Source organism: Colobus angolensis, unplaced genomic scaffold (assembly GCF_000951035.1).
Source record: "Colobus angolensis palliatus isolate OR3802 unplaced genomic scaffold, Cang.pa_1.0 Scaffold79, whole genome shotgun sequence".
Lineage (NCBI taxonomy): Eukaryota > Metazoa > Chordata > Mammalia > Primates > Cercopithecidae > Colobus > Colobus angolensis.
In genome coordinates, this window is record NW_012121709.1 from 2,060,327 (window position 1) to 2,087,185 (window position 26,859).

Below are 26,859 nucleotides of genomic sequence, written 5' to 3' on the forward strand. Positions count from 1 at the left end.
CATTCCGCCAAGATGGCGGCTCTCTCAGACTTTCCCATCCCCAAATGTGGCCAATTATCCAGTTAGCTGCTTAGGACCTAAATATAGGCATCATCTGCGATCCCCCTCTCTGCCTGCACAGCCCTCACCAAAGACACCATCAAACATATTCCCATACTGACCTGGCATCCCACTTCCACGGCTGACGTCTGGTCCAAGCCATAGTCAGCTCTGGCCCAGGTGAAGTAAAAGCCCCCTCTTGGGTCTCCTCATACCTGCTCGTCCTCCTGAGAGACTTTTCTCCTTACAAGATCTTTTACAAATGTAAGTCAAGAAAGCCCAACGACCTGAAGCGCTAACGGCCAACCCCAGCCAGGCAATTACGGGACAGAACAAAGCCACTGGATATCAAGTCTATTACAAAGTCCCGGTAATTAACACAGGTTGGTATTGCCACGGGGGCAGATAAATAGACCCGGGGAGCAGATTAGAGTCAGAAGCAGACCCTCACACACAGTCACCTGATTTATGACAAAATCAATGCTGCAGAGGGAGGGGAAAGAATGGTCTTTGCAATAAATGATATTGGGCCAATTGAATATCCACTTGGAAAAAAAATGCTCCTTGGTTTGTACCTCACGCCATATACAAAAATCAATGCCAGATGGATTGCATATCTTGATATGAAGGGTCAAACAGAAGTCTTTCCTTTTAGAGAAAAATATAGGTGGCCACCTTCATGAGCTCAGAAGAGGCAAAGATCTCTTAGCAGACACAAAAAGTTCTAACCAGGAAGGAGAAAAATGACAGTGACATCACCGAGGTGAAAGCGACCTACAGAATGGGAGACACTGCGATTGCACAGTCCAGTATACAGAAAGTTAAATAAAAAGTAATTAGAAAATTGAAAAGAAAAATAAATTAAAAAATCAGACAAGCCAGTTTTTAAAAAGTGGGCAAAAGAACAGACATCCAACAAGAGACGACAGATATCCAAATGGCTCATAAACATATGAGAAAACATTTGACTTCCTAAACTACCAGGGAGGCACAAATTAGAACCATAATGCAGTCATACCACTGTAGCCACTATCCACCTACCAGAATGGCTAAGGAAAAGACAGACAACAACAAGTGTGGACGAAGATGAGGGGCACCAGAACACCATAAACTGACCGTGGAAGGAAGCGCAAACTGATACAACCACTTTGGAAACCTGCCTGGAAATAAATATCTGCTAAAGCTAAAATATGCATACCCTGTGAGCCTGCAATTCCATACCTACACATACACTCTACAGGGATGCATGCATGTGGACGCCGAAAAAATGCTCACAGAAGCAGTATTTGAAATAGCCCAAACCCTGCCAACTACCCAAATGCTCATTGGCAAAATGGGTAAGTATACCGCAACATATTCATACAATGGAATTCTAGAAGGTCACAACAACGAACGGATTACAACTGCAACGTAACAACATGTGCGGATCTCAGAAACAGAATGATGAGCAAAGAAGCCAGACACAAACGAGAATATATGTTCCAGTTCCATTTACAGAAAGTACAAAAACAGGCAACAGTAACACACGCTTTTAGAAGTTAAGAGAGTGGCTGCTCTTGGTGGGGGGCAGGTAGTGACTGGAAGGAGGCGCTGGACAGGGGCTAGCTGGAAATGCTTGGCCTCTTGAGCCAGGTGCTGGTTACACAGTTGTGCTGAATTTGTGACCACTTGCCACACTGTCCACTTAGGATCTGTGCGCTTTTCTGCACGCATGCTAGCTGGCCATCACACGGGGTAAGGCTGGTCCTGCCTCGTCGGGGCTCAGCATTTACTGTCTCTGGATCTGCACATGCTCACTCCTTCACATCCCCAGGTCTCCACACAAATGTCCCCTCCTTGGAGAAACCTTACCTAACTGCCCAATCTAAAACTCCCTGTACTGGGTGTCTCCCAAATGACGTCTACTTGAAACCTGTAAAGTGACCTTACTTAGAAATAGGACCTTGGGAGATGTGATCAAGGTCAGATGGGGTCATATGGATTAGTGTGGGTCCTCAATGCAATGCCTGACATCCTTATCAGGAGAAGGCACAGAAGGAAGAACACCAGAGATGACAGAGGCAGGGATGGGACGGACACAGCCCCACGCCAAGCAATAGCAGGGATTGGCAGCAGCTACCAGGAGTGGGATCCCGGAGGCGAGGAAGGATCTCCCCTGCAGCCTTCGGAGGCAGCACGGCCCTGCCCACACCTTGCACTGGGACTTCTGGCTTCTGGAACTGTGAGAATACACGTCTGCTGTTTTAAGACCCCCGTTTGTGGCATGTTGTCATGGCAGCCACAGAAACTGGTACTGGTCTCATTCTTATCCCTCCTACCTCTTGCTTTAACTGTCTTCAGAGCGCTCATGCCACCATGTCACAGGATTTATTTGTACATTTGTTTACTGCCCCTACGGCCAACCACCATTAGAACATAAGAGCCATGAGGGCAGGAACTTTGCCTTATTCACAGCCACTTTCCCAGTGCCGAGCAATGCACCTGGTATAGAGAGAGGCTCCATCAACGCCAGAGGAATGCCAGGGGAATAAATCTGCCTCTCCCTCGGTGCAGAGGAGACAGGAGGCGCCCCGTGCACACTGAATGAATGAGAGCATGGATTATTTCCATCCTTTCAAACCACAGCAAAGTAGGAAGAGTGGGAATATCCTGATAGGAAAACAGGGCAGAGTGGGGAAATGACCTGGTCCTCGCAGCCAGTCCTCTGAGGGGGTAAACAGGACTTAGCTTTATTTGTAACCCCTGTATGTTTCATAAGGGGGAGGGAAAAAAACACCTTATTTGTGTAACTGAAACTAGAAGACCACAAACCCTGTTCTCTGATTTCAGGTTCCCAGTGCTCTGTGAGGACATGCCACATCCCCACTTAGGCCTTGTGTTTAACTGAGTCCAGGGGTTGGCAAACTTTTCCCAGCCAGGGCCAGAGCACTGATCTTTGGAAATACCTCATCAAGGCAGGATGAGGTCATATGGATGAGGTTGCAAGCTCTTAACTCTGCTGCAGAAGCCCCAAAGCACCAGGCAGTAATGAGCCAGTGTAGCCGGACTTGGTCAGTGGCTGCGATGCCCCCTGACCTAGGGCCTCTCTGGGCAGGTGGATTTGGGAGGAGGCGACTTGTGCAGAGGAGAGACACCTGGGGTCAGCTTCAACCTCCTCACCCATCCCTTTGAGAACTTGGCTAAGGGTTTTCTCCCATCCCACACACCTCACTCAACCCATCCTGCTTGGCTGGCTCTCAGGAGCTGCCTGAGCCTGATTATTGCAGAGCTTCTTCAGGGAAAGCCTGGAAAATGGGAAGTCCTCTCCCAGCCTGCTCTGCATCTCTGCCCTGGCAGATGAAAGGGCTCAAAGGGCTCGAAGCTTTTGGAAAAGTACTGCTGACAACCAGGAGTCAATCGGGCAGTGACCCCATGCCTGCGCAGGGGAGACAAGGGAGGTGTGTGTGGGGAACGTGGGCAAGTGAGCTGTCCTCGGCCTTCCCTCCACCGTCACGGCCACTGCAAGAGGAAATGAGAAGGCCAGGAGGCCAGGGATGGACAGACCCTGTCCACAAAGCAGGCACAACAGGTGTCAGGGGGACAGGAGATGCAAGCCATGTAATTAAGATCTCCAGACACCTGTTGTGAACTCTCGCCCATTCACACCCTAGCAGGTGGTTCACACCTCGAGGAAGAAAATAGTAAAAAAAAAAAAAAAAAAAAAAAAAAAAAGATGCTGAGATAAAAGGAGAAAAGAAAGTAGCTCTCCATCTGCCAGCCTGCAACTGCTGGAACTGCTGGCTGCTCTCACCAGACATCCCTGACCCATGGCAGCAGTTCCAGGGTGATGAGTGAAGCTCTGGAGGGAGAGCTGGTTGTGCTGCCTCAGGGCTGTGTTACCTGGGGCAGACTCCTGAACCTCTCTGTGCCTTACACTTCGTGTTTCTACCAGGATTGTATAGAGAAAGGCTTCACACAGTGGGTATGCGCTCCACTAACATTATCAGAGCACCAGCTATGTAGCAGGCACCTGTGGACATGACAGTGTGCCAGAACATCCCAGCTTATATTCGGGGGTTGAGGGTCAGTACAGTAAGCAACCACATGGAGCAGTTCCAAGGGGAGCTGAGGCAGCTGGGGTGCAATGGTAATGGGGCTGCAGGACAGCAGGACAGGCTGAGCTACTCTGGCCAGGGGTCAGGAGTTAGTCAGTGGAAGAGTGTGCTGGAGTGTGCTGAAGGCCTCATTTTATTCTATTTTTTTAGAGAGAAGGCCTCACTCTGTTGCACAGGCTGGAGTGCAGTGGCCCAATTATAGCTCACTGTAAACTCGGACAGCCAGACTCAAACAATTTTCCTGCCTCAGCCTCCTGAGTAGCTGGGACTACAGAGCACCACACAGTTCAGCTAATTTTTGTATTTGTTTTAAGGATGGGGTCTTGCTATGTTGTCCAGGATGGTCTCGAATTCCTAGCTTCAAAAGATCCTCCTGCTTTGGACTCCCAAAGTGTGGAAACAGACATTTAGCACTTGCTACCTTGGTGACGGCCACGTGGGCAATTTTCTCTCAGGGGCCACACTAAAGGAAAAGCTAATTGCCCAAAACCCCAATCAAGAAGGTAACTCTCTCACAAACGTCTACCTGACTCCAATGGCCGGAAGGCAACGTGAACCACCTATTGGTAAAAACGAAGGGAAGGAGCGGAGAAGGAAGAATGTGAAATCGGGTCTTGACTGTGAACCTGTGGATGCCAGCTTCCCCAGAGAAGACAGCGGAAACTCACAGGTGGAAAGTGAGCCGGGGCACTCTGGAGTACCGTGTGTGGACAGGCTAAGCGTGAACCACCCAAGCCTTCCTTCTCACCTCCAGACCCGCTCAACTCTGTCTTCCTAAACCTAACACCAAACAGCGTTCCTGGCATGGCAGGCCACCAGAAGGAAACACAGTAGTAACAGCTACGCTGGCTGGGAGCTTTTCATGAGCCCAGCACTGTGCCAGGTGTCTCACACACTTGACTCATCTTTTATCACCCAGCTCCAAGGCAGGTTCTTTTCATCCTCATTTTACAGATGAGGAAAACTGAGGCCCGGAGAGCTAACATGACACAGCACAGGAAGGGAGAGAAGTGCACTGAACCCACAGATTTATCACCAGAACTGACTCTTCACCATGACGTGACCTGGCCTGGACTTCAGAGCTGCCTGGACATTCCCACGGTATCCTCAGAGAGGCAGGTCTGAAACGCGTTCCTTAGCAGTAATCCACAGAGGGCCTTAGTGATGATCGTGACAGTGACAGACAAGCTTCCATAGACGCGTCCCTCCTCTGGTCGTCAGCCTGTCTACCCACCCTCCCCCTGAGCCTTTCACAGCCTTGGCAGGGAGGCAGGGGAGGCAGACACACTCTTCCTTTCCATCCTGCAGACGAGCAAACTAAGCCTGGCCAATGGCCACTACACCCTGGCTCCAAACTTCCTGATTCTTCCACTGGTTTGCAGGCAGAACTGGCTATACAATTTGCAGGGCCTGGTGCACAATAAAAATCCAGGACCCCTTGTTCAAACATTACTAAGAATTTCAAGAAGGTGACAGCAGTGCATTTAACCAAGTGTGAGGCCAACCCTGTTTGCAGGACCTCCTTCCTAGAAGATGGAGGCTACCGCCTGCCAGAACCCAGGTGGCTCAAACCAGGCAGCCCCATGGATTATGACAGAAATGGGCAAGCCAGGGTCCATCTAGGAACAGCACCGTTACTGTCTGGACCCTAGTTTCCTCATCTAGAAGGCAGGTTTAACAGCAGTCCTACCATGTTGGGCTGCTGTGTGGACAAACGGATACAAAGACTGCGTGGGAAGCGGTTCGCCCCGAGTCCCAAGCCTCCTGAATGCCTGTATTAGCCAGCTCTGTTTTTAACACCACTTCCAGCTTTTGAAATGGGGGCGGAAACAAGACCCTCTCCACCAAACGCTGGAGCTCTGCACACAGGTGCTGTGTGTCAGCAGGAGAGCCCCAAGTGTAAGCTTCATTTGCACATACACACTTAGGCCCAATCCAGGCCCTGACCTGCTTCTCTGCCCCGGGCACTTCCCGGAGGAGACAAGGAAAGAGGAAAATAAACAACACGGCAAAACACACGTGCAACACACCTACTCCAGAGCAAACCCAGCTAGGGTGGGGGTGGCGTGGGGTGGTGGGAAGCCCAGTCTCCACCTCCTTCCTTCCTTCTTTTAGGTCCATACTGACCTAAGACTCTGGGCACCTGCCGGTGAGCTGACCACCGGCCATTTCCATCCTTGCTAGAGTGGTGGGGTGAGAAGTTTGTGTGTACATGCATACTTGCACAGTCTGGGGCACCGCCATTTGTATGTCTTCCACATTTCCTTTTGGGGAGTAGAGAGGGGCGGGCTCAGCCTGTCCCTCAAGGTCCTTCCTGACTCTCTGCCCCAGAACACAGATGAATGGGGCAGGAAGAGAGGATTACAGGATTACAGCCTTCCTTTGCAGAAAAAAACAAAACAAAACAAAACAAAACAGGAAAACCCTGCCCAGGACCTTTAAGGCTTCAGCACTGCCATTGTGGACCTGGGTTCTGTCTATAAAGTCAGATTCAAACCCTGGGTTCAAATCCTGGCTCCACTGGTTTGGTGCTGTTGAACACCACAGTCAACATTTATTAACTACCTGCTACCCAGCCAGGGGCTGGATTAAGTGCCTCATCTGCACAATCTCATTTAATCCTTATAGTCCTTGAGGCTGCTGAGCAGGGTGGCGGCCTGAGGCATCTGATGACCCAGTGGGTGGAATTTGGGCTCCGGAGCGGGCTTCTTCACTGAGAAGCGGACATGAAACTGCTTTACTGGGCCATGGTGATGAATGGGCCCCTAGAAACATGAGGCACTGCAGCCCACGGGGCCGGGGACATGAGAAAGAAATCAGCACTCAAACATATTACCACAGCATCCGCACAAATTACAGTGCATGTTATCACTAATGTTACTACCACCAGTTTATGCCAGGGGAAACTGAGGTCCCAAAAGAGAGCCACAGAGAAGATGAGAATCGCTGTCCATGAATCCAGTGCTGTGCCTCTCTCTGAGTTTCCAAAAGCATAATCTTTGAGTCGTCCCAGACAGCAATCCCACAGAAACACGGAAATGCAGTGCCTCTTGATGCCTGTCTGGTTTAACCCAGGGCTGGTTAGTTAAGGGGCTGGAGTGCGGTGCACTGAGGACCCAGTGGAAGGTTGGCGGCCTCCGGGAAGGGCCCCAGGCACTGCTGCTTCCGGCTAGGAGGGCGCCTCCTCTCCCCTCCAGCAGGCAGGGTGGCTTGAGGCCCTGCCTGGAGAATGCTCTCCGGAGCCCTGCGCTTTCACCTGCACACCTGTCCCACTGGCTGTCACTGTCGGTTTCCTCTCTGGTCCCCCACAGAGAGACCTAAGTCTCTCCTGGAACAGCTACATGCCTCGTGGCTAGCACAGTGCCTAGTACAAATGACATACTCGCTGTCATTTGGTTCCCACTGGAATGATCTGGAGGAAGACAGCTCCTTCTAGACCCAAGAGAACAGGCAGCAGAGAGGAGTGGCTCCAAGCTGGGGCTCTGGGTTAGGCTGACTTAGATCCAAATCCCCACTCAGCAGCGTGGTCTCAGGCAGGACACTTCATCTCCCTAGTTTCCATCTCCAGTTTCTGTCCAGGTGCAAAAGGGATGACCATCCCTCACAGGGCTGCTGTGCGGCTTAAAGAAGGTGATTCTGCATGGGAAGGCATTCAAGCTCAGAGCTCAGTACGCAGCAAGCGTGTAATACAAGGGAGTTGTGATTTTTACTACAGCTGGTAGGATAAACCCACAGAACCTGCCTGGCCAAATGGACCATCCTGGTTCCCCGAAATCCTGAAACCTCCCCCTGGCTAATGACCTTTACCAGCCAGTGGCTTTGTCTGAAATCCTGTCTGGGGCTTCCCTGGACAATCTCGGAGAAGTCCCTGAGAAGGCTCACAGCGACCCCTGCTGTCTGCAATGAGGAACTGCCTTACATCCCCAGTCGGAGTGAACAACAATAGCAGGTACGGCCCCTCCAAGAAGGGCTTACGTTTCCAGGGGTTTAAGAAAACTCTCATCAGAACAATGGCAAGGAGAAGAGTCACCACGTGTAATTATGTTCAGCGGACACTAATTCCCTGTCTTCTAAAAATAAATATAATACGTGAGATCAAACAAAGTGCTCTCTCTTCCCTTGAGGTCTTTTGTTTCCCCGGATAAGTGTCATCCTAAATATACTGCAGAACCAAGTGAAACTGTCATTTCAGCGGGATATTATTTCCTGATCAACATGCGCTCTTCCTAGCAAGCCTGTTTTAATCTGGCAGTTCTTAAATTGGACTCCTTTTAAAAAGCAGAGCATGTTAAAATAGGCAGACACACCGAGAGGCTAAGGATATATACCTTCCTGGAGGGACGACTGATCAACCGAGGTTTGAGGAAATGGGAAACATCCCCCAAACATCTTGCCAGGCGTTCCCGCCGTGCAGGATACCCAGGGATCATAGAGCTAAGATCCTGTTTCCCAGATACAGGCAGGACTGGTCTCTGCCTCAGATCCCAGCTCACCACACACCACATCTGTTTATCACCTGAATACTATTGTATGATTTAGAACAAACAGGGGAAAAAGAGGACAAAGATTTCTGAAGTTCCCCAGATGACTTCTTATTCTTCAAACTACAGAGTGAAAGCAAAGAAGGTAGATGCCACACAAAGATAATTCTTTTTCATCTCCAAAACACAAGGCTTATTTTGTATCCACAGATTACCTTGCAAGACGCTAACTGGCAACTCTGACAGAGGCTTCACTCTCAGATCCTTGTGCAAGCATAGAATGAATGAACGAGACCTAGTTTGTAGAATTCTAAATGTTCACCCACACCCAGGCCACGGTGCTGCAGGTCCCCTGAGCAGTCCTGGATCCCACCCAAGCCTCAACAATGTGTTTGGGTGAAGCTGACTTCATCTGCCATTACATTCTGAGAGCTAGATGGTCTCTCTACTACCCTGCCCATGCCTGGGGAGGGCCTTGGCTTCAAGCAGTCCCTTCTTAGGCCCTGATATAAGGACATTTCTTTCATTCAGGGCTTGGTGCTGGGTGATGCGTACCTAATCTGAAAAAGCCAAACATTGTAACACGTCAGCATAGGGATCACCAACTAGCGGCCCTGGGGCAGGCCAGACTTCGTCTTGGTTTTAAAAAGTGAATTAGTTGCTGATGAATTCCCCTTAAGAATCCACATGGCTAGTTTCTTTCAAAACATGGGAACTGGTCTTATGAAGCCTGAGTTCCTGTGTGGTATCCCAGTTGGATGGCCAGAGAGAGGTCCTCCTGCCGCTCAGTCCCCACCCAGCCTGCTGTGTTACCGGCTGGGTCCCCGTGACAGCTGCGTTTCCCACCCCTGTGCAAGCAGGTGCTGACAGATTGCTTTACGTGTGCAGGTAATTCACCTTCGTTTCTGCAGAGCCATTTAGGCCACTGGTCCCCAACCCTGGCTGGACATTAGGATCCCCTGGGGAGCTTTTAGCACAACACCGATGTCTGGACCCCACTGTTGAAAAATGGAATCCAACCCTCTGGGGATGCAGCCTTGGCAAAGGTGTGTTTTAGCCGTCACCAGGTGGCTGGAATGTGTGGCTAAGGTGGAAAACTAGCACCTTAAACCAAACGGGTGGCCTGGATGAAATTTTAAGCAGATCACGGGCAGGGCTGGATTTTAGCCACTGGGGCCCCTGCCCCTCTTGCACCTTGTGGATGGGGACAGGGAAGCCTGCCTGCCCTTTCTCCATCTGCCTCGGAGAGGGGGAAACCTGGCTGTTTTGACTTTTTTCCTGCACAATGCTCTGGGGAGGCACAGCTGAGATTAAGGGAGATAAATCAAAAGCAGCCAAAAGATGACCTTTGAAAGACCACTGTGCCAGCCTGCAGCGGAACCATCCAGGACCCAAAGGCTACCTTCCCCGAGACTCGGGCAGGCTCCCCGCCCACATGCCAGTCCCCTGGACTAAACGAGCGCTTCTCACCTGAAGAGCTCTCGGATCTCCCGGCTGTGGGCCTGGAAGGGGATGTTCCGCACCAGGATCTTGGAGGTGGTCTGCTTTCTGGGAACTTGTTTCTTCCGAGCCGATGTCACGGCTGGCCTGGAGGGTGAGGGGAGAGGGTTCGAGTTATTTGGGGCTTCAGCAGCTCCTCCCCAACACTGACTTCACCACACCTCCATCAGAATATTCAGGTGATGGATTCAAGGAGGGTGCGTGGGGTGGGGGACCAACATGAAAGGAGAGGAAGGTGACAGGACCTAAAATAGCTGCAGACATCAGGGGGACACATCCATGCCTGGGTGGCTGCTGCCCTTCATTTGAGAGACTCTGGGACCACCAGGGACTTAAGGAGCCCCGCTAAGGGTGGGGCTGGTTTCTCACCAAACCCAATCTCTATTGTGTCTTTCTCTCCAGTTGCAAAGAAAGACCCTGGTTGGTTTCCAAAGGTCTTGTTTGTGACACTTCATCAATAACCCGAGGAGGAACATGCGGGGGCCTAACCATGAAGATGGACCGGGGGTGAGCGAGGACATTCTCAGCCCACGTTCAAGGTCATCCCCAATGCAGTGCTACCTGACCTGTCCCCCTGCTCTCCCAGGGAAACCTCCCACTCCACCAAGACAGGGTAGGGAAGTGAGAAAGGCTGGGCGTTAACAGGGTGTGAATGCCAAATCGGATACTTAGGATCTCTATGATCTTGGGCAAGTAACATGGCCACTCTGGGCCTCAGTTTCCTCCATTGTAGAATGGGTGTAATGATAGGCCAACCCAATTTGATTGTCTGAAGATTTAATAAGCAGACTCAGTACTGGACCCAGCATGTGGTAAACATTCAATAAATGGCAGCTGTTATGATAATAACCACGTTAGGACTCCCCTCCTTCAGGCCTGCTCCACGTCACCTCCTCACAGGCCTTCCCTGTCTTCATTAAAACGGCAACCCCCTCACCCACACCCCCACCAGCTTCATTTCTCTTCCTGGCACTGACCCCTGTGCTAGTACATTACAAATTTAATCATGTTCCTTGGCTGCCACGCCTAGAAGGGAGGGGCCTAGCCTGAACCCTCGGCAAGGAAGGGGACAGCTACCCAGCACAGCTCTTTTTTTTGTCTTGTCATTCTGGGGGCTATGCTGTCTCGTACAGTGGCCACCAGCCACATGTGGCTAGTTAAATCTAAATTAAAATAAAGCAAAACTAGGCCGGGCGTGGTGGCTTACACCTGTAATCCCAACACTTTGGGAGGCTTAGGTGGATCACCTGAGGTCAGGAGTTCAAGATCATCCTGGCCAACATAGTGAAACCCTATCTCTACGAAAAATACAAAAATTAGCCAGGTGTGGTGGCAGGCACCTGTAATCCCAGTTACATGGGAGGCTGAGGCACAAGAATTGCTCGAACCCAGGAGGCGGAGGTTGCAGTGAGCCAAGATCATACCATTGCAGTCCAGCCTGGGTGACAGGGTGAGACTCTGTCTCAAAAAAATAGAAGCAGCAAAACTACAAATTCACTTCCTCAGTTGCTGGGGTATCAGGCTCCAAGATGGTGCCCGATGATCCCTGGCTCTTGGTGTTCAAACCCCGTGTAATCCCTTCCCAGGCTCTATCAGGGCCAGTCTGGGTGACCAGCAGGATACAGCAGACGATGGCGTGTGAATTCTAAGACTAGGCTGTAGAAGACATTGTGGCCTCCTCCTTTCCCATTCTTGGATCACTCACTCTGGAGAGACCCGCTGCCATGCCATGAGGACACTCAAACAGTCCCAGAAAGAGATCCCCAAGGTGAGGAACTGAGGCCCCTTGCCAGCAGCCATGTGAGTGTGTCATCTTAACGATAGATCCACAAGCCCCAGCTGAGCCTTCAGATGACTGCAGCCCTAGCTGACATCCTGACTGTAACCTCATGAGAGACCCTGAGGCAGAATTCCCAGCTAAGCTGCTCCTCAATTCCTGACCCATGAAACTAGGAGACAATGTTTTGTTTTCAGCTTGTCAGTTCGGGGATACTTTGTGATGCAGCAATAGACAGCTAAAACAGTTGCACTTGCCGCATCTCAAGAGCTAAATAGCCACGTGTGGCAATTGGCTACCATCTTGGACAGAAGAGATGTGGAACATTTCCATTGCTGCAGAAGCTTCTATGGAACAGCACTACCCTAGGGTGTAAACTCCCAAGGAAACGCCATCCCCAGTGCCTAGGAGGAGGATATGCTACACAGTGGGCTTGCTGTAATTTTTTCTTGAGTAAAACAATGGTTCCATGAACACTGGCTAGGAAGTGAGATCCTGCAAGGCTGAATTCAGGCTGGCTCTCTGGAGATAGGGTACTGGACAGAAACCGCTGGCTCAGTGCTCATGGGCACTGCAAGTGCTAGACGCTTCACATACAACCTCTAGTTAGCACATTTCACTTCAGAGGCAAAGTCACCCTTGCAAGGTCACAGAGCTCCTGGATTAGAAACTACAGGTGTGGGGCTCAAAGCCTGACCTCTTTCTGTTATACTGGTAGCTCAGGAACCCCCATTAGACTTCTGAGGGCCCCTGTACCAAGCCTTCTTCCCTCCAAGGATGCTTCACATAGCACAGACCACAATGGGTGAAAAACACCAGAGCTGGCCCAAGCTGGATTCACAGGAAGCATTAACAACAAAGAAAGAAGGAAAAAGAAAGGTCAATTCGCTGGCAGCTAATTTGCCAGATGACCACAACAAATGACCAACTTGCTGAAAACTACCGAATAAATATCTGAAACCAGCTCTAGGGCTGTTAGAGGCAGTCATTTTATCACCCAAGGCAAGTAGATGATAATGACAATAATGGCTTACGCTGGGCACCTGTTATGTGCCGGACACTGTTGGAGGCACGTTGGGTGTAATAGCTCATTTAGATATACAAGCAAGGAGAAATGGAGGAGCAAAGCTAAATCTCCAAATACTCCCCCTACTTCAGTATACTGGTCATTGGGCAAATTGGTCTGCCTCCATCTCTAACACCTACAGAATCTCTTTAACATTAACTGGAGGCCATCGTAGGCACTGCCATTCGGCTCTAAGAAAGCATGTTCCACAAAGAGGAACATCTAGGTTTTACAGCTTCTTCTGGTTCATCCACAGCACCAGCAACCTCCAGCTCTTCCTTGGTTTATTTATCCCAAGATGAGTGTTGTTTGCCTGTTTCTCCTGCACTTGTTCCTTTTCTTGTTAAAAAAAAAAACCCCGTGCATTAAACATTCACCCAAAGGACTAACACTGTTGTAGTTCACTGGGAAAACAGGGGTCAGAGTTGGTAAATGCTAACTTAATTAGGTATCTTAATTAGGAAGAGTCCTAAATGGCAAAGGGATAGGTGGAAAGGACATTTAAGGGTGTGAGACAGCCTCCAGGGTGGCCAGCACCAAGAACAGGAAACCCCAGCTCCTAGGAAAGGGAACTGAGGACACTGAAGACTCACTTAGTGGCTCGTTCTGAGATCCTCACTTCCAGCTTGTGGCCGTCCACAACGTGACCCTAAGAGAGAAGACAACACGGCTCATCTCTGTGTCCCGAGAAATCCTCACCGAATCCTTGCCCTTCACCAGAGCAGAGCCCTGGCTCGCAGATGGGAGACTGTTCCCCAGCGAGCGGGGCTAGCTGGCCTCGAGGACAGAGGACGGCCTTTCCCTGAAATGGCTCACACCGAGCCCAGGCAGCAGCTGGTGGTCAGAGACCCAGTCCTTGGATGCTCTCTTAAGTCACAGGTAGGCCTTGACCTAGATGTCATTCAAGGGACACGGAATTTTCCATTGTTTATAAGCATGTTCAGGCAAAGTAACGCCCATAGGTCTGGCTTGCAGAGAGACTTGGGTTCAGTTTGTATGTTCCTGAAAAATATTCTAAATCATAGTGGAGTTGCATCTAAAGCTAGGTTCTAACATTGGTCCCTCAAGGCGGAACTGGTGTATTAGCAAAATTACCCTTGAAAATCCCTTAAATCTCCCATAAAATACAGCACACAGAGCTTCGTAGGAACAATTCTTGGAGGCAATGTTCACATATGCACGCATACAATGATGTCCAGAACATAACACAGTACACGTGCAAAGTGAAATTTCATAGAATCTTATATCACGTGAAAGAGAAATACGGACCACTGAACCTGCAGAGCCGATTTTAAGTTAAATGAGTACACAGCCCCTGACCAGGAAGAGCCTAGGATGTGGGGCATTATGAAGGGAGCAGAGGACACCTTCTCAAGCTACTAACACCTACTGAATCTCCTTCACATCAGCTGAAGGCCATCCTAGGCACCATCATCCAACTCTAAGACAGTACATCTCATAAAGGAACCCAGGCAAGGCCACAGAGCTTCTGGATTAGAACTCAGGCCGGGCACGGTGGCTCACACCTATAATCCCAGCACTTTGGGAGGCTGAGGTGGGCGGATCACGAGGTCAGGAGATCGAGACCATCCTGGCTAACATGGTGAAACCCTGTCTCTACTAAAAATACAAACAAATTAGCCAGGCATGGTGGCGGGTGCCTATAGTCTCAGCTACTCAGGAGGCTGAGGCAGGAGAATGGCATGAACCCAGGAGGCAGAGCTTGCAATGAGCCGAGATCGCGCCACTGCACTCCAGCCTGCTGGGCAACAGAGCGAGACTCCATCTCAAAAAAAAAAAAAAAAAAAAAAGAACTTACAGGTGGTGCAAAACTTGCCCTTTGGGATAGTGCCAATCCCAGGCTGTCTCGTTCCCCCAGCTCCCCTCCTGCTCGAGGGTCCCAATCTGTCCTCGTGCTTAGGATCTAGCAGGAAGGCATATCTCCCTTCTCTGTCTGAATAGGATGTTGAGCCTTTGTCCAAACAGTTTTCGGTTCAGCCCTTTTCTCCCCACCTTCTCCCACCCTGGCCAAGCCTGGATGACTCAAGGGTCTCCTACCTGCCCCCTGCCCCCAGCCATCGTCCCCTCTCCACACCAGCAGCTGCAGAGGCTGGAGCAGAATCCAGTGTGCTCACAGCCCTCTAATGGTCTCCTACTGCCTTTAGGCTGAGCAGTAAAATGGCCTAGAAGATCCTGCCCTGCACACCTCTCTCCTCATCCTACACCCTGAACCGCCACCCCACGCCACCCCTGCCACAGTGGCCCCTTCGCTTTTCAAACGTACTAAGCTCATTCCCACCTTACAGCCCCTGCCTCAGACCCTCTGCACATGGTCCCTCCTCCCAAACTACCTCCCTCCCAGATCTCTGTGCAGCTGACTTCTGGCGAAGTAGGTGTGGGCTCAACTGTCACCTCCTTAGAGAGGCCTTCCCTGACCACACAGCCTAAGTGCCCCACCTCCACCCCCAACTTGCAGCTTTGTCTTCATAACCTGGTCCTGCATGTTTATTCAGAGGTCCATGGCCTGTCTACCCCACCAGAAAGAGGGGCCCACATGAGCAACCTCTCCCAGGCCTAGCACCACTCCTGGCACACGTCAGGCCCTTGATAATAGTGCTAAGGATCGAATGAATGAACTATGGTGACTATGGAGTGCTGGGAAAGGTTCTTAATTTTTTCTTGGGCCACAGTCCCCTAGAGATCTGGTGAAAGCAATGGGCCAGGTCAAGTGTAGACTTCACACACATTCCCACTCAATTTCAGAGGGCTGACAGGACCTCCCACTACCTGCCAAGCGCCTCCGTGGCCCTCAGCTGAGAATCCTCACTTTACCTGGAGCTGCTTGAGAGCTTTCTGGGCTTGCTCCGGCTTCCTGTATTCCACAAATCCAAACCCCATGGAAAGCAGTGCTCCTAAGAGAGAGAGAGGTGGAAATCACACCAGTGGGTGAAGCGGAAGCACAAGGCCAAGTGCAAGGGCTGTGATGGGCCCCCAGACCTGCGCTGTATTTTCTCTTATTTTCATACCCCCTTCATTCCCCAAAAATCTCAGCTCCTGGCTTGCTGTTTATTACTAGTCATCTTGACACATCAGTCAATGCAGTTAACATGGCTGCCACCTGAGGCCCATTTGACTATTAATTAACAGACGACTGACATGATAATTAACTTCATAATAGGATTCTGCTTTGGGAGGGAGACTGAACTAAGAGAGATGACCATGATGAAGGCAAGTGGCAAAACTTCTACCTGGGCAGTCCTCTGCCTCCACACGTAATGCCCAAAATCAACATGTGCGTGAGAGTCAAATGCACCAAAGGCTTGCTCTTCACAAACAGTATTTCTCACCAGCCAATCCCATTCAGTTCTTGGGTTTCAGATATAAAGTTTGGATCATGTGGGCGACTGCATTATTCAAACTTCTCTGGTTCCTTACTTCTAGGTTGCAAGTAGCAAGAGTTCAGATAGCAAAGAATACTGCAAAAACTTCATCAGAAACTTCTGCTTCGTCACTATGTATAACTGGGGAAGGAGGAGTGCTTTTATACGGCACTAAAAAACATTAAGATCCCTAATTACATCTTGCCCTCTTGACATTAGATTTGATGTCCCCCCACCTTCCACTCACACCCCAGCATCTTATACATATTTGTTATGTTTATTCTTTATTGTGAATTCAAAGATTCACTTCAGTCTGATGGGTTCAAATGAGGCTCGGGGCTCTCCACCTTTGGCTCACTTTGCAGTTTCTATCTTTACCTTTACTGTGCTGTTTGTGAGAACTATGCGCCTGCCTTTCCATTGACAGCAGGTGTTCACAATAAGAGCCAAGTGCATTAAGGAATTCCATTAATTGCCCATACATGGCTCAGACAGAACTGACAGCCAGTGCCACCCCACGGCGACTTTAAATGTTCGTTCTTCAAGCAGATACTGCTCGAAAGCTCTCTTTTGGAGGCTGAGGCTGCAGGTGGTGGGCTGGCATGTCTGCGTACCTGCGAGATTTTAAAAGCGCAGTGACTGTGTGAAAGGCAACTGTGAGAAGGTCAAGTTCAACTCTGAGTTACTGACACTATGCAGATCCACTCTCCGCCACCGTGTCTGTGGGAAGCTGACCTCTATAGACAGCTCTACCTGGGATTCCCAGATTCCTGGCTTCCTGTTGGGATCAGCCAGCAAGAGGCTCTGATCTGGGATTGGGGGGTGGGGGGATGGAGGAGAGAGAGGCTGGAGTACTGGATCCTTCCTCATGTCCCCATCCGCCTCCTTGCTTTGGGTGGCTCTGCAGTGGCCATGTCCAATCCACGGCCACCACTCCTGCAGGTTATCTCGTGGCTCCAACTCTCAGCTAAGCTCTGGTCGCACACTTTCCTCTAATGTCCCTCCAGGCAAGGCAGGGGGAAAGGCATTCTTCCTATAGAACCCACTCCCTGGACATCCCTGTGGGCTCCCTTAGCCCAGCCATACCTTGGCCCCTTCCTTACAGACATCTCTGCTCCAACCCCAGCTGAGACTGCTTTCTGTTTCCTGCTGCAACTGACCGATATACTTTGTCTAGACTTTCCCCAAACTGTGATGGACGGGCCCCAGAGAACAGGGCTCTCAAATACAGGCCCTTGAAAAAGAGAGTGTATGTTTTAAGAGCTGCTTATGACATGGAAAGATCAGATAACCACTTCTAAAACATGCTGAAGAGCACTCCCCAGGAGGACAAGGCTGGCCCCACAGAGCATCTGACTGGGCGCAGTGAGAGGCAGGGACAGCCACCTCCACCTGCTAGCCTGGGTGTGCCTCCGTCTGGCTGTACCCCCATCCTGGACTTCAGCAACAACTTCTTTTTTTTTTTTTTCCCTGAAATCCTCACAACTGGTCCTTCTCATCATTAACTGGGTACTTAGCTGGCTTTCCTTGCATCCAAAACTATCTATGAAGACTCTGGAGAACAGGCATATTAAGGGGTAAACGGTGTCTTCCCAGACTCACATGTAGAAATCCTGACCCCCAGTATCTCAGATGTGACCTTATCTGAGACAAGCTCTTTACAGAGGTAACCAAGTTAAAATGAGGTCACAGGCCGGGCGTGGAAGCTCAAGCTTGTATTACCAGCACTTTGGGAGGCCAAGGCAGGCAGATCACTTGAGGTCAGGAGTTCGAGACCAGCCTGACCAACATGGTGAAACCCCATCTCTACCAAAAATACAAAAATTAGTTGGTGTGGTGGCACATGCCTGTATCCCAGCTACTGGGGAAGGTGAGGCAAAGAATCGTTTGAACCCAGGAGACAGAGGTTGCAGTGAGCTGAGATGACACCACTGTACTCCAGCCTGGGTGACAGACTCTGCCTCGAAAAATAAAAATAAATTAAATGCAGTACGATTGGATGACTGCTGTTCTTTTAAAAAAAGTGTGGGTGGATTTGAACACGGGATGGGCATATACAAGGAGGATGCCCTGTGAACATGGAGGTGGCCATCTATAAGCCCAGAGACAGGCCTGGAACAGACCTTCCCTCACAGCCCCCAGAAGGTACCAACTCTACTGGCACCTTGAGCTCAGACTTCTAGACTCCATGGCTGTGAGACGACACATTTCTGTCATTTAAGCCACCCAGTCTGTGACACTTTCTTATGGCAGCCTGGTAAATGAATACAAGGATGCTCTGACTCCTGTGCCACATGTCTGCTTAGAACCCTCCATGGCTCCCCAGTACTTCTGGGGAAAAGTCAAAACTCTTCTGTGTGTGTGGCATAAAAGCCACTTCAGGGTTTGGAACTCGCCTGCCTTTCTAGGCATATCTCCTGCCTCTTCCTCAACAAATTCCCCAGGCTCAGCCACTGTAGTGTGAGTGGCCTCTGAATACCTTGTTCCCGCCGCCTGCCTGCTCTGCGCCCCCAACCCTCCCAGCCTTGGGCTGATGTGGCATCCATCCCCTGTGCTGGACTCCCGTCCCTGCCATCCAACCTCTTGCTGCACTCTGCTGTAACCACCAGCGCATTTGTCTCTCCAGCTAGACTGTGTGCATGGTGCGGGCAGGGCTGCGTCTCCCTCAGTCTTATATATAACTAACACCGTGCCTGCTGCCTGGTGGGGCCTGGGGACTGTTTGAGGAATAACTCAACAGTAGACATTCTGGCCACCCAGTACTTTGCATTCAACAGGTGCTCAGGACACAGTTTGGGCTGACACATGTGGCATTCCTACAAATCCTGCCAAACCAAAGGGACTCAGGATAGGGCTGGCACAGCTGCGCAAAAGCAAGGACGTATCCCCTGGAGGAAGCCAGGGCTGGAGAACAGCCCAGCAGAGGCAGGAGACTCAGGATAGCACCCAGGGCCGAATGGAGAGATGAGGGTGCTCTCTGCCTGCCCATGTACCCACTGGCCTGGGAGGTGCATGGTTAGTAACTCAGGAAAATTTGTGTGGTTAATGACTCAGTAGAATGTTCCAGAAGATCTACAATTGGGTTATCTCCCTCAGAAGGGAAGAGGGAGAGCGCAAGACTGGTTGTTTCTTGCTATTTCCTAGGAAACTTTCAGAGCACAGACGTGCTGGGAGGAGGCAGAGCCTCTAGATACCATCCAGGGTCCTCGCTATCTGCCCACAAATGGCCCCACCCTGAAACCACCCCGGCGGTTTGAGGTGCTGGAGGCTCTAGGAAGATCTGACCTGAGAGGCTGCTTCGACTGGAAAGCAGGAGACTCCAGGGGAACAGAAAGAGGGGCTACTTTCAAAGAGTCTGAGGCCGACCATGCTTCAGAAAAAAAGAGAACCTTCAAAATGTGCAAGGGAGAACTCCCCCAACCCCTTGTCTGAAGCTGGAGCTTCTTTTGGAAACCACTCTTTCTGGCTGAACACTGAATACTTTCCGAATTTCATGCGGAATACCTGTTTTGTTCTTCTTCTTGGAAATAGAGCAGCTCTTCACTGTCCCCACTTTTGAAAACACCTGGATAAGAAAGTAACAAGCATCAGCAGCAGCTCCAAACCACTATGTAGGCAAGGACCCCTGTAAAACACTATACCCCCAAATTTGCCATATGGACAACTTGGGGTCCCCAAAACATTTTGAGAAGACGAGTGATGACCTTCTTTAAGTAACCTGGACAGTCCCCTAGGGTTCCCCATAAAAGCAGCTGGGCTTGTTTCTCGTTCCAGTTTTAGAAGAAGGAAGCAGGACACAGAACAGCGAGAGACTGACTGTAGATCATGCAATCAGGAAGTCGGGCCTAAGTTCCGGAGCATGGGGTCTACTGTCCCAGTCCGGGCCTCTCACTGCCCCCTGCACCAAATGCCAAAATAACTTTTACAAAAATTTTAAGTCACAGTTTATTCTATTTTCCCCTTAACTTTTTCTGTCTCCTTTGCTAGAATATGAAACCCAATCATAGCAAAATCCATGTTTACCTGGTTCCCGACTGTGTCTTCAGCACCACACACGGGGCCCAGGGAAAGGCAGGTGCCCATTCACCAATGGGCAACGGGGAAGCCCAGGGGCCAGGGAGAATCTTGAGAAACAAATACTACGAGCAGCAGCTGCTTACTGACTCTTGTGTTCAAAGTGTCAGGTGCTTTACTTGGAATATCTCCTTCATCCAGTCATCAAAACAACTCCATGAGAAGAGTCTATTAACATCCCCATGTTACAGATGAAGAAACTATGGCACAGAAAGGCTGACAGACTCACTCAGGGTCACATCATTAGCATGGAGCAAAGCTGGGATCCAAGCCCAAGGAGGCTGATTGCTAACCATGGCTCTCCACTCAGGACATGAGACAGGAGCCCTGGGAACTAGGGGCTCTTCCCTCGAGGGCCTCAAGTGGACTGTGTGACCTAAGGACAGTGACCTAGCGTCTCTGAAGCTCAGCCTCCAGCCATGTTCCATGAAGAGAGTGAACTAGATCATCTTGGCTGTGACTTCCAGCTCCAGAATCCTTGAATTCAGAGGATGCTCTTGGGCTGCTGTTTGTGCGCATCTCCCAGGAAACAATGATCCCGGAAAATGATGTTCCCATACCAGACCCGCACCAGAAAAAAAATAAAACTAACGTTCAAATCTATCTGAGATATTCAAATCTATCTACCTTTTGGATGCTACCAGCACATGCCGCTGTTTAAAAGCAAAGCAAAACAAAAATGGAACCAGGAAGTAGCCAAAGGCAAGTCTAAGGGTGGGTTTCCAATTGCTTAATCAGGCGAATCCTGGCTCCTTAAACGCTGCTGCTTTAGTCAGGGTATCTCTGCTGCTGGGGCTGTTCTTCTGATAGGTAAGGGGACAGTCACATCACAGAGGCTGAGCCAGAGGGTAACAGAGGGGCTGTGACCCTCTGCCTCTCTAGCACACCCCCACATTTGCCTCCATATCATCTGCCCACCATGTTCCTACCCCTGAGGCTCAGTGGACACTGTCTTCTCTCTTGACCCCATGATAGAATTTTAGGGTTCAGAGGGATTTCTAGAAATCAATCAGGTCAATTCTTACGGCCAGCTTCCTTCCCAGAATAAGTTGATGGCTATCAGCCTGCTGTTGTTGTTCATTAAAACAAAACAAAAAACTGAAAAACCCATTGAGTGTTTATTCTGTGCCAAGCCCAGTCTCTAGAAATAAAGGGTCTCCTGAGGGAGGTGCCACACAGTAGGGGAGCTTGCAGACCCCACTTCTTTGGAACTGGAGGCCCCGTTGTTTCCTGATCGCTGGTCCAATTCCTTCTAGAAGCCCCCGGCCCTCACTCAGCACAGCCCTCATTTGGCTTTTACCAACCTTCTATTTGGAGCTCCCTGCCCTTTCATCCCCTTCCCTCTTCCCATAAATGCAAAAATCTCACCCCATCCAGGGATTCCAGGTCAGGCCCAGAGCCTCATTCATTGACGTGGCTTCTGCATTATTCCCAGCAGGCTGAGAGGATTGTGCTGACATTTACTTTTGGGTAGTTTACATCATAGAAACAACTATTGCCTTCATATTACACGGTCTCCCTAGAGATTCTGGTATGTCTCCAAAGCATATGTGGTAGCCCCTCTCAGGCCCCCTGGCCAGCCTTGCTACTGCTCTAGTCTTCAGTTGAGCTGTCTACTGGACACCCCAGGAGAAGGGGTCAAGTAGGTGGTGCTGGTTGTTGCCCCCAAGTCCACATTAACACGCGTCATGTTTTAAGGCAGAATCAATGCAGTAGCCACATCAGTAGACTAGGGTTTCCCATCCCATACCGCTCCCTACTGGGCTGAGAAACCACTCACTTCCTTCAGCTTCTCTTCTGTTGTGTCAAAATTGAGATTCTTAATAAACAGAGTACACCCTGGGAGGCTCTCTTCTTCTTCTTCGTCTTCCTCCTCCTCCTCTTCCATGTTTGCTGAAGAGTTGTCCACTCCTTCCTCTGTTGGATTTTCATCTTCTGGGGTTTTACCATCAGGCACTAAACCCCCATCAAAACAAAAACAAAAACATCAAATCCATGAAATAATGTCAAACCCACCAGAGCCCTGGGGCCAACTGCAAAGAGCCTACTAGGTAAAGGGGTTCTGCCTCTGCAGGCAGTGGCAGGAAGGGGCACTGTGATCCCCAACTTGCACTGAGCTTCAGCAACTCTTGAGACAGAGAGAAAGTCCTGCCCCTGCTATGTTGTAAAGAGAAAGGAATACGAAACACAGCCCCCAAACAGAGCCTAAACAGGACCAGCTCACACTAATTTGAACTTCAAAATAAATTACCATGTGAACTGTTTTACTGAACCACAAGCCTAAGCAAAATGTTATTTTTCCTCAAAAAAATAGCCCTTAGTGAACTTTCAAACTAAAATGCAACTTAAAACTTTTCAAAAATTACAGGATGGGAGCAAAACTTAGAAAGAGTCTAAATACTACTCCCTTGAGCCTAAAGAATGTTATATACCATCAAAATCCCTCATATGCATTACTTCAGGAAGCATATACACAAAAAGTGTGGTTTTGTCTATACATATTAAATTCAGAGTTATGCATCACAGGGAAAAACTGAAAATACTCGATGTTCACAAACAAGAGACTAGGTAAGGCAGAGAACCACCAAAAGCTGGAATAATATGCAGTCATTAAAAATGATGTTTCCAAAGAACGTTTAATGACACACAACAAAGCTCATCATAAAAAAGTTAGAGAAAAATTAAGATACTAAAAAAAGTGTATACTGTAATTTTAGAAAATGTTCAAGGTAATTCAAATCATGATCTAAGCCAGGTGCGGTGGCTCATGCCTGTAATCCCAGCACTCTGGGAGGCTGAGGTGGGCAGATTACTTGAGGTTCAAGACTAGCCTGGCCAACATGATGAAACCCTGTCTCCACTAAAAATACAAAAATTAGCCGGGCATGGTGGTGGGCACCTATAATCCCAGCTAATCAGGAGGCTGAGGCACAAGAGTTGCCCGAACCTGGGAGGCAGAGGTTGCTGTGATCAAGCCATTGCACTCCAGCCTGGGTGACAGAGTGAGACTCCATCTCAAAAACAAAAAACAAACAAAAAACATGATCTGCACATTTATGAGAAAACATACAAGTGTACACACACACACACACACACACACACACACACACACACAGGGATCACAGGAAGGAGATGCATAAAGTGCTCCTGGTTTATTTCTGGAGAATGGCATTAGGGATGGTTGTCATTTCAACCTGTCACTGCTAGCACTTTGTGCCGCTCCTACTCTGAAAGAACAGCATTTTAGGGAAAGGCTCTTTAGAGAGGTTCTCTGAAGAGCAAATGTGAAGTTGTGAGTTAGCAAGGGGTGTGTGTGTCTGTGTATGTGCGTGTGTGCGTGCGTGTTGTCTGTGGGTGGCTGCAGCTCAGGGAGTTGGGAGCAGGGAGACTAGACCTGCTAGCTGCAGAGCCCCTAAGCATGTAGATTTCATTCTCAGCTCACAGAAGCCTCAGGAAGTTGGAACAGGGCAGCGTCATGATCTTTTGAGAAATCTTAGGAGGAAATGTGTTCAATTCGTTTCAAGCTCCCCAATTTCCCCAAGTCACATGATTAGGACCTGGAGACAAATTCCTCCTCCAAAGACTTCTGAAGCTATTCCCATATCCCCCAGGAAATCAAACTGTCTTAGCAATTCTTCAGAGCAGTTCTCAGGCTGTGCCTTCACAGCCCTCACCCTCAATGTTTCTAAGCAGATGACCAGTGACCTCCCTTAAGAGTTAAACCCTGCACCCCAGCCTGGCAGAAGCACCTGGAGGTCCCATGGGCAGGTAGGCTGGAGCTGATGGAGACAGCCTGCTTCTTCTACTCACACCTTCACTTGCATAGTTCAAACTTCTCCATTCCACACACTCTCACTGCCAAGCACCAAAGATGCCTCTGTCTGTCGTGCCCTTTCTGATGGAAGCCTAACGCTTTCAAGTCCTAATTAAGCTTCGACCACTTTGTCATAAAACAACCCTTTTAAGTCCTTACAGAAACAGCTACCATGATAATCCTGTCTCTTTAACATCAGTTGAACACACTGCCTTCCTCCCTCTGGTAAGCCCAGAGTTGAGACTCAGATTCCAGGACAAAAAGAAGAAATTTACACAAAGGCTCTTCCCCCAACCAAGAAACTAACACAGTTTACCCAACAAGAGAGACTCCATGGTGTGGCCCTTTGTACTCAAAACCCAACTTTCTAACAAAGCTGGAGGAAAAAGTACCACTAATGGTGAGAACTAAAGCTATGCAAGGCAGCTAAGACTTCAGGTCCTGGACCAGAACTTCAATGGAGATGAAAACCATGACCTTCAGCAGGGAATGATATTTCCACCCCACTGGCCCTCCTTGGTGTTTGACATCTTGGAGATTAAAGGAGAAAGAAAAGAACACTGATGAGATCCCCTACCACGCACCAGGCACATGGTTGGATGCCCTGAGTACAGTCTCACTCATGACCACAGCAGCCACATCACAGAAAACAGGGGGCCCAAGGAGAGTTCTGGAGGCTGACACATCGGAACCCGAAATCTCAGGCACCTTCTGGTTGATGAGACAGGTTCATGGAAGACTGGAAAAAAATTTTATAGAGAAAAGCATAGTGGGGATGATGGTGACCAAGAGGGCTCATGGCCACTTTAAGGGAGCAGCCCCTTCTTGGCACTGGCCAATTGACAGAAAGGTCAACCTAGCATGGCCAGAATTCAGATCTATTAAGAGAAGCAGGAAATCCAGCTCTACAGAGGAAATCCCATGGTTTTTAAATCTTGGCACCTTAATGGCAAGTGACTTTTAAATTAGGCAGTAGTCAACAAGTTCATCAGCTCATTGAAGTCTCGGTACTCTGCTCCCTGCATCTAGCCTGCCCCAGAGCACTGGCAGATGCCCTTCTGTCTTTCTACACCAAGGCCCTGGAACCCAGCCAGTGCCCAGTGTGGCATTCCAGGAGTTCCAAGTCTCACAAGGGTAACAACCCGGGGAGCCCGCACCCCTTAGCGTGGCTGGAGTTGACTCCACACTGCCTCCCTGGTCCATGAGCGGTGGCTGGTGTGCTGCAAAGGGCATCTTTAAATGCCCAGGCACCTGCCCAGGGAGGTGTGATGTTTGGGTTTAGTAACAGAGCTGAGACCAGGAATGGACAGATCCCTTCCCTGGCAGATCAGCTGCCCTTAGCCCCAGCCCAGGAAGAACAAGAAGGAAATGTGAGGATGGTGAAGACTTATTATCTGGGTGTACAGTTGGCCTGGCATGGGGCTCACCTGGCATCTCCAACCTCCCATAAGTCAGCCTCTTACTCTCCCCTTCGGGAGGAACACCCAGTTTGAAATAAAAGATGTTCTCAAAGGAGTCTGCCTTTCCTCCAACAGCGCAGGCTCTGGCTGACCCCGGGGACGTCCGTTCTTTCCCCGAATCTTGCGTTCATAGCAACAACCACCCTACACCTGAAACTTCACCCTGGATCCTAGAAGAACTAACAATTCAAGGGTATCACGGTCTGTAGAGATCTGCTGGAGAAGGGCCCTGGAAGACGAGGAGGGCAGGCCTAGTCCCAGCCCTGCCACAACCTAGCTGCATGACCCTGGGCGAGTAACTTCACTGCCGTCTCAGCACCCTTACTCATAAAATGGAGTTTATCAAAACCACCTCTCCCCAATACCAAAAATACATACACAAACAAAAACCCCAAAGTCATACTAATTTGTAGGAACACTGGTAAACAGAACAGTGAGTGACTGTAAACTCAATTACCAAATTTTAAAAGGACAACGATATAATAATTATGAACAAGAAAGAATGCAAAATCTACATTTGAAGTTTAAACGAACTGTAAATTAATGTGAGTATATTGTATAGGATGTATTGTATAGGTTGTTTCAAAACCCAGCAAAACACAGGTGTATACAGACCACTGACAAAGATAATGGCCCACCCCCTCTCTCCCACAAGGCCCTGGAACCCAGCCAGTCCCCAGCGTGGCATTCCAGGAGTTCCCAAGTCCTACAAGGGCAACAACCTGGAGTGCCCAGCAGCCCTCCGCATGGCCTCCCAGGTCCATGAGCGGTGGCTGGTGTGCTTCGAAAGGGGAAGAGTTGTTATCTTTGCCGGCAGTCCTGATACACCTGCGCTTTACTGGGCTGTTTGGAAATGCAAGTATCCACTACTTCCTCCACATGCCAGGCCATGGCTCCATCACCTCTCACCTTACCAGACTGACTGAAGAGCCTCCTTGCTGCTGTGCCCTCTGCCCCTCTCTCTGGCTCACCACTTTCCCTGACTTCATCCCTTACCCTTTTCCCTTCTCTCCTGTCACCTCCATTCCACACGCACTGGTCTCTTTTCTGGTGCTCGAGCCTGCCAAGCCCCCCGCTCCCTACCACAGGGCCTTTGCACCTGCTGGCCTCTGCCTGTTCTGCTGGTCTGCTGCTTTCCCAGGCCTGGCTGCTTCTCACACAGCCTCCCCGCAGG

The 26,859-nt window shown here is 49.7% G+C and overlaps 1 protein-coding gene across 2 annotated transcripts in view; it reads right to left on the reverse strand.

Annotated features, from left to right (window-relative positions):
- The window catches only part of RBM19 (RNA binding motif protein 19), a 144,850-nt gene that overhangs the window by 85,495 nt on the left and 32,496 nt on the right, over positions 1–26,859 (reverse strand). For both annotated transcript variants that reach the window (XM_011928696.1, XM_011928695.1), the window contains exons 17-21: positions 22,192–22,367; positions 19,842–19,902; positions 15,790–15,869; positions 13,551–13,606; positions 10,085–10,201 (exon numbers count right to left, since the gene is read on the reverse strand). In XM_011928696.1, coding sequence (XP_011784086.1) covers positions 10,085–10,201; positions 13,551–13,606; positions 15,790–15,869; positions 19,842–19,902; positions 22,192–22,367 — 490 coding nt within the window. The remainder of the gene's footprint in view (positions 1–10,084; positions 10,202–13,550; positions 13,607–15,789; positions 15,870–19,841; positions 19,903–22,191; positions 22,368–26,859) is intronic.